At 41.2% G+C, this 12,958-nt stretch overlaps 1 protein-coding gene across 2 annotated transcripts; it reads right to left on the bottom strand.

Moving 5' to 3' along the window:
- Window positions 1-711: 711 nt before the first annotated feature.
- Window positions 712-12,621, bottom strand: RB195_010100 (uncharacterized protein; the record flags this gene model as incomplete). Of its 2 annotated transcripts, XM_064190953.1 has the most annotated exons (18): window positions 826-898; window positions 954-1,033; window positions 1,091-1,193; window positions 1,248-1,448; window positions 1,512-1,692; window positions 3,306-3,478; window positions 3,535-3,651; window positions 3,714-3,790; window positions 4,591-4,794; window positions 4,847-4,972; window positions 5,034-5,156; window positions 7,790-7,919; window positions 7,978-8,078; window positions 8,159-8,269; window positions 8,346-8,509; window positions 11,808-11,981; window positions 12,470-12,502; window positions 12,600-12,621. In XM_064190953.1, the coding sequence occupies 18 exons, from the start codon at window positions 12,619-12,621 to the stop codon at window positions 826-828; spliced, it is 2,193 nt and encodes a 730-aa protein (XP_064048536.1). The 2 variants fall into 2 exon arrangements, with proteins under 2 accessions (XP_064048535.1, XP_064048536.1); XM_064190952.1 differs by lacking the exons at window positions 12,470-12,502; window positions 12,600-12,621 and adding an exon at window positions 712-775 and having other exon boundaries at window positions 830-898; window positions 11,808-12,012.
- Between the last annotated feature and the right edge of the window lie 337 nt (window positions 12,622-12,958).

The raw sequence follows: 12,958 nt of genomic DNA on the forward strand, positions 1-12,958 counted from the left end.
GGCACATGTCAACCGGACTGATTAATGCCATATGCTTTACGCTTCATCCTAGTTGTGTAAGTTATGAATTTTGCTGCGGATTCGACTATGCAGAAGCAGTTGCAATTCTTTTAAAAAAGGATAAAGTCTTTGGCGTATCAATTCGCTTTGGATGTGCCAATGTTTTCGACTTAATTCGGAATCGTTGGGTTCATGAACGTCTGTTGACTTACACAATGACTGACGGGCCCGATGTATCAAATCAGTGTTTTCAGCCTCTCAGACAAGCCTGATACCAATTTGTCGAATCCGGAAGGACTAAAGACTCGGTTGGGCAGTTTCGAACCATTGATCGATCAAGCAGACACACCCATAGGTCCGATAGTGAGGACCCGGACCCTCCTCAGGTGAAGAGAGTCTAGCCCATGAGCTGCAACGCAAACCGTCCAAAATTGAAGGGGTCTGAGCACCGGAACCGGCTATCATGGAACATGTATGGACACAGCCGTTAAGGGGTCCACCGCAGTCATAATCATGTTCAATACAACCGAAATTCAATCAGAAATCCTAAAAGTTTGAGGCGCCCAGGCAATAACACTAATAATAAGACTAAGCGGAAAGGACTTCGCTCACGTAATCTTATCCATGCAGAATTACACTAAAAAGAACAAAAAAAATTGATTTAAGGAGTTCGGAGGTGCTACTTTCACGTTGACCAATCAGACCGGGCTTTCACCAGAATGTAGCGCATCGCGAAACGTTAGACCAAGACTGCGTCTTCGTGAATTCAAGTAAACTACAGATAGAAAGTATAGAATAAACATAGTATAGTATAGAAAGTAACACTCACGTTCTCATGTCGGTCTGACTATAACAAGAAAAGTGGTGCTCCACAGGTGGTCTCGACAAACGAAAAACACTGGAAATAAAGCAGCCGATACAATCGCATGATACAGATTCAAACAGTGGCGTACAATTTCTTTGAGGTTTTGAGTTCGGTTTCATCGGAAACACTGCATTTTGCAATATTGATGATCATGTCTGCTCGGCGAGTCTGAAAAGTGTTCTTAGCAATACTCTAGTATAATGACCCAAAAAAAGGAAATTATACAAATTGATTAGGGTAGATACTAAGGAACGGCCCTCGTAGACACATCCAACACTTTGGCCATTTATTAGTAACTTCCTTCGCAAACAGTTCTTTTGCGGTTTTTCTGAAATAAAAATGTTTGACAGCAGTTCAAAGGTATTACTCGAAGTTGACCCACCTCCGCCTAACCCAACCTTCAAATGCTTTTTCTGATGTTCTTATATCGGGAGTGCTAGGAGATGATGGTGTATCATCATTATGCCAATCTCCCGAGGGTGCAAGTCGAAACGTATTCGGGCTAGTAATAGAAGGAATAGAGCAGACGGACGCTGGACTCGGCAGCACCCAAGGATCATCTCCGGTTGAAGAAGTAGTGCATCTTAAAAATGCGAAACCTTGCTTTTGAAAATATTCATATCAAGTCAAAGAAAATTCTGCACACCTAGGGGAATCCAAGAGGAATCCCGAAAGATTTGAGTCGCCTGCGAGTGCGCGGAATCTTTGAAGCGAGGCTTCCTTGTAAGGAGCACTCCATTCCGGATCGGAACACCTGGGCTCTTCTACATTCAAGTGGCTCAATTCTGCGGGACCCACAATCGAGACTTCTGCGAATTCTGTTGGACCTAAACGCTCAAGTACAATGTTAGAAAGCATATGGGAGAGACTAGCAAGTAGTATATATATATATATATATATATATATTATATATATATATATATATATATATATTGCACCAAAGCACTCTGACTACTTCACTGAATTTTACTATAAATAGAGCACTTTTTCGGCACATCTCACCGTCATTGAGGATGTTCGCATCAGACTATTACTTTTTGCACACAACAAATAGGATATCACACTCTATATTCGAATATGATATCCTATTTGTTTCATATAATATAATATCATGTATATATATATATATATATATATATATATATATATATATATATATATATATATATATATATATATATATATATATATGATACTTTGCTACTGTTAGAGACAATAAACCTGGGTTTTTGCAGAACGAAAATCACAAAGCAGAGAAGACAACGAACAAGTGTGCATATAGTAAGGTCTAAACGACATGAAGCATGGTGCAATTGCGCATAGCGGTTTGGATCGAACGGGTATTCATGCCCACTACCCATCGTTGGGGTTCGCAATGATCCCACCTCGACTTCAACCGCATGTCCACCGCGTCGCTTGGAGCGCAGCCGCCTACGTAACTGTACCCTGCTCCACATCGTTTTGACCCAATTGCATAAACTGCACAACTGGTGAGAAAACACGTCGTACGAGTTAATGGACATAACATCGCAGACGATCTGATTTTATTATGTTTGGGAGGGACGTTCTAGATAATGGTGGTTTTACGCATCAAATAGTAATTTTTAAACAATCAAAATAGTAATTAGTGAACGAAACACATTTAAAAGGGCTTTATGTAGACTGTCTAAAAAAACAGTGAAAAATATGGTGTAAGGATTCCAAGAACTTACAAACTTTCAAAAAAACACATAAATGTCCTAGTAAAATCGGGTTTATCACAAAAGCTAAGTGTGATGCCTTAAAATGAATGAGCAGAATGTTACACATCATGCCAAGTGATTAAAGAAGTTCCCGGAATCGCAGTTGGTCTGCCATCGGTGGGATCATTGACGTTAATCTCAGTTGGGTTAGCGTCAATAAAGAAAAAGTGAGAGCTGGTCGAGTGTCTAATTATCTTCATATAACAGGGCTTACTGAAATAGCGTCTTATTGTCGTTGCATTTCGAAATTTCATCTACCGGAAGGAACTGGACTTAAGAAACATTACATTTTCTGCTTTTTTTTTAAATAAATAACCCTCTGAAGTGTTAACTAAACTATGAAGAAACAATGAAAAATTACATGTATTCATGTAGTACAAGCGTTGAATGGGGTAAAAAAGCAGAAATAGTGACGAAAATGATTCAAAGGAATCTGATGTGAAATATAAGGGAAAAATGATAGCAAGACCCTTTAGGGAGTCTCTTTGAAAAATCTTTTCCCCAACTGATGTTCTGAAGAGGCTCCTAAGATAGCTTGTAGTTTTTTTTTTTAAATCGCGAACCTGTTAAACAATAAGTCACCCCAATATTTTTTTAGTGATTGAATTTCAAATGAAAAACTTTTCAGAGATAAATGAGAGTGCTAGAGGCACCCTCTAATTCTCATATGGAAGCTATAACTAAGTAAAGGAACATACATTTAACATTAAATGGCAGTTGCTCCGTGATAATGTCATCCTCTATCTCGTGTACGAGCTTGTTATCTATGAAAGATCTAACATATCCATCAGGCTGATGACGCATGGTCCGCGCACGACGAACTATTTGTGGAATTGCAATCGTGCCTTCATGGCTTTCGGAAGCCGGATGCCTTGAAGAAGAGCAATCAGGAAGGTCAAATTTATCTGTACACGCATTTTTGCACACCCGATTAAATCAAACAGATCCCAATTCACATAGGGCCGTTCTTCTTCTTCAAAATATAGCTCCCTTCGAGGACTACCTCCACATATTGATGAACGTCTGGTGGTTCGTAGTCTTCCTCTTAATTAGACTTCATGAAGGAAATAGAAGATGAGCAAGTTCAGTACTCAAGAGAAATGAACCCTTTGTTGTCTACGAGGTTCAGTAACTCTGACACAAATGTCGAAGATCGCCGGCGGTTCAATGGATATGCAATTTCCTGAAAGGAGCATCGTTTATATAAACATTCCTTAACTCACATTTCTTTCAACTCCAGATGCAAAGAGCTGAAATTTTCTACTCAAAAGATTCGGAGATCAGGAACTCGACGGAAACAGTTCTTTTTTAAGCAATGTTTAAAAAAAAATAAGTCATCCAATAAGTCCTAAACGGCCTCGTCTTTTTGTTTTCTTCTCTACGTCTTTAAATTGCGATTAAGCCATGTACCCTCAAGTTCTTGGGGTACAGGAGCAAAAGGAAAAGGAAGAAATTTTCCTCGCCGACAACAAAATGAAAAGTGCGGTTTACAAGGATGTTTTCAACAGTTGGCACAGAATTCTCTAAAATCAGTTTTCAAATGATAGGAGTAAATAATTGTGGGAAACTAAAGCTTAGAAGAATTTTAAAATCGAAAATCGTACAATGAAATGCTTGGTATTACCTGCTGTAGATGTAATTTCTAACCTAGTTCAAGTCAAAAAGAAATGGTGTTTTAGCTGTCATAAAAGGGAAAGGCAAGTAGCAGTAAAACAGTGAAAACTAAGAAAAAAAAATCTGATTAAAACTCAAAAAGCCAAAAAATGAGGTGGTAATCTGGTTCCAATATGTGATCACTTGCATTGTTTAAGTAGACCTAGGCAATCCTTAATTGAAAACATAACGAGATAAAACATCTGTTTTGGATTTCTAAAAGACGGCTTTGAGCTTGAGACTATTTTACAACTTGCGTTTCTGTCTCACCACAAACTCGACGCATAGTGTTCCTAAAGGAGACATACAGAAGTTTTCCTCTCGAGTTACCTTAAATATGCGTTTTCCTCTGTCAGCGGTATCCGATGCCTGGCTTCCAGGTATCATTTTAGCCAGTGGACGCGTTGGTTTCACAGTGTTCTTCAAAGGGAGTGGAAGTGAATGGCGCGGCCTTTTGTTGAGAACTAAGCGAAGCTCAGTGTCGGTGGAGGAGCCAAGGCGATGGGCTACCCGAGTCAGGTCCCATCCAACCACCTTTGAAAATATTACAGCACTACATTGAAGAATCTTGGTACTTTACAATTACCGCTTTTCCATTTATGAGCATAATCTCATCTCCCGCATCAATTCGACAACAAAGATCAGCCGGAGATCCAACCTTCACTTCGCTAATGACGTGCACTCCTCGAAAAGATGATTGCAAATTTATGCCCTGGAATGGGATGCCTTTCACAAAATATGTTACCATGCAATTTGTTCGATCAAGCTAGTACCCAGTTGGTGCTGACGTCATGCCTACGAAGTAAAGCGCGCTCAATGTATGTGGTGTACAGAATTGCAGGATCATCATTGTTTCGGATGACGTTTTCACACAAGTCCCTCAGATCGTTGGTCTTCTGAAAAACGAATTTCTTGTAATACATGACAGAAGTATTAGAAGCAGAGGTCTAAGACAAGAAGTACTCCAGTTTTCCGAACTGGTTGTCACACATTTTCATCTACTATCAAACCCAGTTCAGCTCCGTTTGTTAAAGAAAGCGGCACAGACAGATTTTGGTCAACTTTTCTATAATTCAATCACCTGACCACATGAAAACATCTTGTACAGACAAAAGACGCACAGTGCAAACTACAACATAGCCATACTATACACGAAATACCTCCGAAGAATCTGTTTTGAGTAAAACTCTGGCCTGTCATATCTTCCACAAAACAGCTGGCTACATCTAGATTAGAGGAATTGAAGAAATTGGAAATTAATTGAGGAGTTACGGAAGCACTGGATGGGTGAAAGAATTATATCGACGACAGAAATTAACGATCCCCTTGATGGTCAAATCTGTTTAGGTGAAAAAAATCATGATGGTAAGCGATAGTTAACTAGGAGGTTCATTGTCAATTTTAGCATTCCTGTCAGTATTAGGTTTTACTTATTTTTTACACACGCACACCCTTTACAATATCATGGTTTCTCAATCACACCTTGATTATCACCGATGTATTAACCGCGAACGTCCATCACAATGTATTTCTGGGAGGGTTACACTCGAATAACAAATCAACAGCCGATTTGAGGCCAGTTGAAGAATTTTTGAATCAGGAAATGCTTAAAGACTTGGAACAACCGATTCTCTGATGGGTCATAGGCTCTCCCAGTCACCTTAGGCCTCAATTTTGTGGCAAATGCCCGAAACGACATGCAGTCGCACGTTTCCATGGAGGAGCTGAGCGGAGGCAGGTCGGCACGTCGACCATCTCGTTGTCGGACAGCAGCTCCCAGCACATCATTCTCCGCGAGTCTCAGAATCAGCAAAGTAGAAACTTCCGTCGGCATTGATTCATTTGCGACTACACTCAGCGGCAGAACCACTTGTTGATGGTAGTATGAATAGCGGTCCTCCTACCCAATGTCACGTTAAAGTTGGGGTTTATGGCATCACTTCCAGTCACAGAAGAAAATCATTCGGAGCTGACGTCGATCCGTTTGCTTCACAACGGAAGCGCAACAGAGGCGGGCACAATTATGTACCTTCGGCTAGGAAGCTTCTAAAATCAGCTAGCTTTTACCTGAGCCTACAGCGAAAAAGGCGTGCGTTAGCTTTAAAAGATAAATTTGTTTCTAAATTGTGAAAAAAAAAATTAAGTAGCGAACCGAATACGTAGTCGTATTCGAACATATTGTGATCGGTCTGACGCTTTCTTCGATAGCTTCTCTCTTCCAAATCGAAAAGAAGATGACCAACAGGGCGGTAACATCGAGAAGCTCCTCAAAACCCTTCTCTTCTCTTCTCTTATGGCAGCCTCTGGCTCTTTTTTTCTGTAATTATGCATGATCAGACCTGCTTCATGGTCCTTATGGCAGCAGAATAGCTTTCAATTTGCAATGGCTCCGTTGTCCCGCGATAGATCATCTTACTGGTTATTGAGAGACAGCCATTTATAAAACCAACAACCTCCACAAACACAAACGGCTCGAACCAAGTGTGAATTGACGAACTATCGCCAGGCTTCTGGCTTCGCTTACTCTCTAACACTGTCAAATTCTTCAAACAACTTACGATGTATATTATCAGTCCAATCCTTATTGGAATTTCTAAAATTTTTCATTTTTTTTCTAAAATTTGGATATTTCTAAGTTTGTTTAGGAACTTTATTGGCTCCAAATTTTTCAATCTCTATATTTAGCTCTATTTATATCTTTATCTTTAAATCTCCAATTCTTGCACTTGTGAGGTTCTCACACGTTTTTTGTGTTGTCGCGATTCCTATTCAATCACCACACATCATGTCGCAAAATGACAGAATAAGACGTGCATGGGTCAATGCTGGGGAGTAGTTGGCTGTCACAGTAGCGTTCACCATAGCTCTGTACTTTGCATTTGATTTGCATCTTATAGTCGCTGTGTTGAACGCCGTCATTAAAGGGTGCAAAAAGGAGGGTAGCGGTCACCTCTTTCGAGGAAAACTATGCGACACAATACGTTCGACGGTAATGTGTTATGTCCTGTAGGGGTCGGTCCTAATGAGTGCTATAGATACAGCTTCCTCGCGCATATATATTCCATGAATCCATTTTTGTTCTGAGTTTTCCTCTTCTCTAGAAATTTGTCTTTATCCTTTAAAGCCGCTGTCAAACGTGCTATATCGATCAGACGCGTAAAGTTCTTCGAATCATCGCAGCGGTTCCGATCTACCGGCGGAATCCACTAGTATGTGCCTCCGCCGATTGATGGGACGATAATGAAGGCAATGAAGGTGATGGCTATGATGCTAGCAAAAAAGCTATGATGCTCTACCACTACGATAATGAAATAGCCCAAACTACGAATAATTGAAGGAAAAAAGAAAGGGGACTACAAAAAAGAAGGGAAAGAAGCCTATGAGGGCTTATCGATGCCACTTTGCGTAAAACGGCCTGAAGCCTATCGCAGTCCGGCTGCTCACGAAGTAGCAAGGGATGCTCCGTTTTGAGAGCAGCACTAATGGGAACACACACACCACTATAATCAATCTCGGGTGATTCTCTCACCTGAATTAACTCCGAGGCTATTCCAAATAGGAATTTCGGTTGAACGTTAACATTCCGCACAAGTTCCCAAATAGACACAGAAATACGATTCCGCAATTCGATGTACTGCACGAGTTCATCGAAGGGACTTCTCCAATCCAACTGTTCACATAAATGGCAGCAAAGAAATAATTACTAAAAGAGGATACCTATCCAACCAGAAGACCAACTTCTTTACGTGCTCTACAAGAACAGACATGGACAGAGAAATACTGTTCAGAACCGCTACAACATGGTTTCTTGTTAAAGGCTAAAAATATTAAAATAATTACCAACAAAGTGGACTTGTCAAATCTCTATACAACACTTCTGTTGGGCTTCTCAACTCACCTTCTCGTCTTTGCAACGTATGGCCTTCCCTAATTCGAAAGCTACCGCTTTACAAGCAATGACTACTTTAATTAAGAGGCTTTGCAAATTTTCTGAAGGCGCTTCCGTGCACTAAAAACTTATATACAGATGTAGAAGTTAAAAGCAGCTGAACAACTCAAAAAGGTGAATTAGGGTTGGCGCTTACAAAGTAGAGTAGCAGATGCACTGCTTGCAATATGGTTTTTCGTGGACCAAGAGCTGTGATTCCAATATTGGCTAACATTTCGTCATCAATGAGATGTAGGTGCTTCCCACAACGTATGTTGTCACGAATTGTTCCAAGGTATGGATTCATGGCATCTCCTAAACCTAAACAAAGAAATGTGTTGAGTGGATATATAACAAATGTGTAACTCTCGAGCTACCAATGAATGATTTTGGAAGGAAAAAATTGTGTAGATTTAGAAATTTGAGGTTTTTTTTTAAACAATACCTGTAGCACACCACTCATGTAGTCATTAAGTTCTAGTACACGTAAGTGACCTTAGTCTCCCCAATTGTTAACTACTTTTGAACAAAGTGACAAGTTGGTGCCTGATAATCTTGAATCAAACCCTTCATATAACACGAAATAGAGGATGTTGAGATGTCTTCATAGATAAATGGTGGTAACAGTGCAATTCACGAGTGAGATTATGCTCAATAAAAGGAAAGGATAAAGGATAAAGTCACTGGTGTATCAATCCACGTGGGATGCGCCAACGCGTTTTACTGGAATTCGTAATCGATGAGGTTGTGGAACGCGTGTTGGCCTATACAACGACTCGCGGGGGCCAGCCGATGACCAAGTCAGTGTTTTTATCCTCCCAGACAAGTCTGGTACCAATTTATCGACTCCGGAGGGATGAAAGGCTTGGTTTGCACTAGAGCGGTTTCAAACCCTGGACCGTGTGGCTACAACGGACCTCTAACCGACTGCGCCACACCCGCCGATTATGCTCAATTCCCCTTGGAAATCCAGAAAATGAGCGCAAAATAATCTCGCGTGACCTATGACTCTAATCTCTAATCTCTAATCTAATATAAGGAAAAAATTGTGTAGATTTAGAAATTTGAGGTTTTTTTAAACAATACCTGTAACATCTCGCGTAACCTCAAAATGATGCAAATTATTACAGAATTACACCATTTATGCGATTTAACAGAACTAAGGAAATCTGCAGCGTATCTAAGATTCTAGAGACCTAATTGTGCGTATGAGACAGCTTCCACTGCTTATTTGAGATATAAGCTGGATTGCAGACGTTGTGCAACTCTGGAGTTGCTCACGTTCAACAACACTATCTATCTTGGGGGAGATGGGATCACAATGTTTCACAAGTCTTTTTGTGGTATACTAGAAGAGCTGAGCGTGATGTGAATTACATTTTCACCCTTATCCACTATCACGTAGAGGTCCCTATATCGTCAATTTCCACCTGCCTTTTATCCACATCTTACACGTGGGACTTGTCCATTTACAACTGCACAATCACATCCAAAATCTTGTGCTTTCTGTTCGTTTTCTAAGAAAATTGCATCGCGTAACATCATCTCCTTCGAGGCCCTTTCCCCTCACTACTGCGTTTAAAGGCAGCATACCACGAATCTGACAAGGTGAGGGAATCCGCGGGTGAAGCTATAGATGGGGTTATAGATTGCGGGGGTGGGGATTGGAGGAGTTCAGGGGTGGTTCCGCTCATCTCTATCATCGTCGCGATGGACGGTGTGAGAACCACTTTGCTTATTACGAAGTGCGTTAGAACGCACTTATATGCCTTCCGGTCCCCTTACCAACCCATTAATTGATTTTACTTGAATAGGCTGGTGAGAAGACATCACTGATCGTGAAATAAAATGAATTGCACATTTGAGCGTTCGAATGGATTTCCGACGAATCACAGGCGGAGGCTTGGCGCAAAGGTGGCGCGTTGCAATTGTGGATGTCGTGAAGAGTCGCATTCTGAAGCCGTCTGTTTACAGTGATGCAGGGAGAGCTGAGCGAGATCCCACCCGCAATCTACGCCCCCGTATAGTCTTTGGTCCTCCACAAATCAGATTCGCTGGGTGATTCTTTTAAAGGCAGCATACCACGAATCTGAGGTGGTGCGCATTTCAGGTGGAGCATTTGTGCACGGGATAGTAGATTATGGAGAGGGGTGTGATTCCGTCCATTTTTCCCTAATTTTCCTTTAAAAAAACGGCCCGGAAGATGCGCGCGTGCACAAGGCTGACGTGCTCCAGTCGAACTCCCTGTAGAAAACAGTGCGCCGGAACGCCCAAAGTCGTATTTTCCGGGCCGTTTCCTACGGCAATTAGGGAGAAATGGACGGAATCACCCTTCTCTCAATAATCTACGATTCCTTATACGAATATTCCACAGGAAATCCGTACCACCTCAGATTCGTGGAGTAATGCCTTTAATAGTTTAATAGTGAGCATGCATGCTTCACAGAGCTCCCTCTCCAGTTTGAGGAAAACTCGACGGACCTCCTTTCTCCCTGCTTTCCATTATTTCTCACTATTTTTTTCGTTTAATAGTGCACGAATAAGAAAAAGCAGGGAGAGAGGAGGTCCGGTGAGTTTTCCGCAAACTGGAGAGGGAGCTCTGTGAAGCATGCATGCTCACTATTAAACTATTAAAGGCATCACCCCAAGAATCTGAGATGGAATATTCGCATACGGGATCGTAGATTATGGAGAGGATGGTGATTCCGTCCATTTCTTCCTAATTGCCGTAAAAACGGCCCGGACGATACGGCTTCGAGCGACCCGGCGCGCTACTTTCTACGACGCGTTTGACTGGAGCACGCCAGCGTTGTGCACGCGCCGCACCTTCCGTACCGTTTTTTACGGCAATTAGGAAGAAATGAACGGAATAACCCCTCTCTCCATAATCTACGATCCCGTATACGAATACTCCACCTGAAATCCGTATCACCTCAGATTCGTGGAGTGATGCGTTTAAGTGTGTACTAGGAGACGATCGCCGACAGGGTGATTACCGAGATTCCTGAGGAGAACATTCTTCTCCAATTCTTATTTTTTATTTCTGTATTTCCACATAGTTCCACATAATTAGGACCACGTAGTCTAAGCAAGAACTATTTTCCTTACTCCTGCTCTGAGTGCGCCTCTATTATTTTGTTTTAGTTTGTACATATTTAATCTCTACCCCTTTTTGTGTGATTGTACACGACTAACATCTTCCGTAGTCGCAATGCTATAAAAAAATCATTTATCTTCGCTAATTCAACAGTTTCCTCTGATGTTAAGTCATCTTCTCAGAATTCAGTTTGTAGCAATTTCAACAGTTGCATTCCGGGATTACAATCGTCCAATCATCCGTAACGAGTTGCACTGTTGGGGAGACGGCATCACACAAGGTTATTTCACACGCGTTTTTTGAATTACAAGGAGCACATGCTCCCCGACAATGCTACAAGGCAACTTTTACACCTGTCTCAGCTTTGCTCTTAGTTTTTCTTATGTTACAACCCGCTTCAGACTAGGCACGAAGATTCTAAGGAATCGTTTGCTACAGAAGAAAAAAAAGCAAGTTGTGAACTATGACTACTGCATATCTCAATGGTTACTGTGTGAGCAGAGAAAATTCAGAAATTAGTACCTTCGATCCATCGGGCAATCTGCTTCCCACTCCAAGATTGCACATACTGCTGGAAAGATATGAGAGGAAGGCTAGACATCGTAGAATGAGAAGAGAACGAGAGTGACTCCTTCCAATCATTCTGGCAAAGCATCGTCCTCTGCTTCATCGCAAGTACATCCAGAGGACAAGCATCTGAACTGAGGCGCTGCTTTACTGCGGACATACGAGAGTATTTTGATCAAATTCCCGACAAATGGGCATATTTCATCGATAAGTTTGAGTGCTTTTTAGCATCACTTGAAATACGTGAGAACTGTGTGATGATCTCAAAATACATGACTGAGAACGGATCAAAGCTGCTTGGCTTTGATCCAAGCTTAAACCCACAATATTCTTACCAAGACCAATAGAGAACAATTTCATGTAAACGTTTTAATATCGATGTAAGGTATCTCTGTCTTACAATCCCGAATTCTGAGTGAACCAATACTATAAGTAGGTACTTGTATCTAACTTAATCTATGTCATAATTTCATATCATGTTTGTCATGTCAATTTTTGGCTCCAAGGCTACAATGCACAACGAGTATAGAGAAGCCCAGAGAGTCTTATGCTGACAATGATGACGTGGGTAAGTTCACTGACATGCAATAAGGAGTATATCTTTGGGCGTAAACTACCTGAGGAATTTTTTCTAATATTATTGTGCGTTTCTGGAGAGTGCTGCCACACTTCTCATGATACGGCAGTATAGCTAAGAGAATATGAGCGTCTGAAAATGTCATGAACGGTAGTGCACGTAAACAGTACCCAAACAAAACTTCAGGACCATTCGACCACACGATTAAATGACGAAGGATTACATCAACTATGTAGTCTGACAGGGTCCAAAACAAATCTCTCAAGCCAAACACTTCCACATTTCATCCTGGGAAGAAAAAATAGAAATGATACAACGGCAGTGAATAAAACAGAGAAAAATCAACGCAAGCATCCCTTTCCGAAGTTATTAAACCCTTTCCCCATCTTATTAAAGGGACAGATGTTATGCGATTAGAGCGTTCTCCTCGACCCCGACTCTAAATATAGCATTCAATATGTAGATAGATGGGGCGTTTTTCGTGTGTTTGGTTCAGATGGGACGTTTTTCGTGTGTTTGGTTCACTAAT

The sequence above is a fragment of the Necator americanus genome, chromosome III, assembly GCF_031761385.1.
Source record: "Necator americanus strain Aroian chromosome III, whole genome shotgun sequence".
Classification (NCBI taxonomy): domain Eukaryota; kingdom Metazoa; phylum Nematoda; class Chromadorea; order Rhabditida; family Ancylostomatidae; genus Necator; species Necator americanus.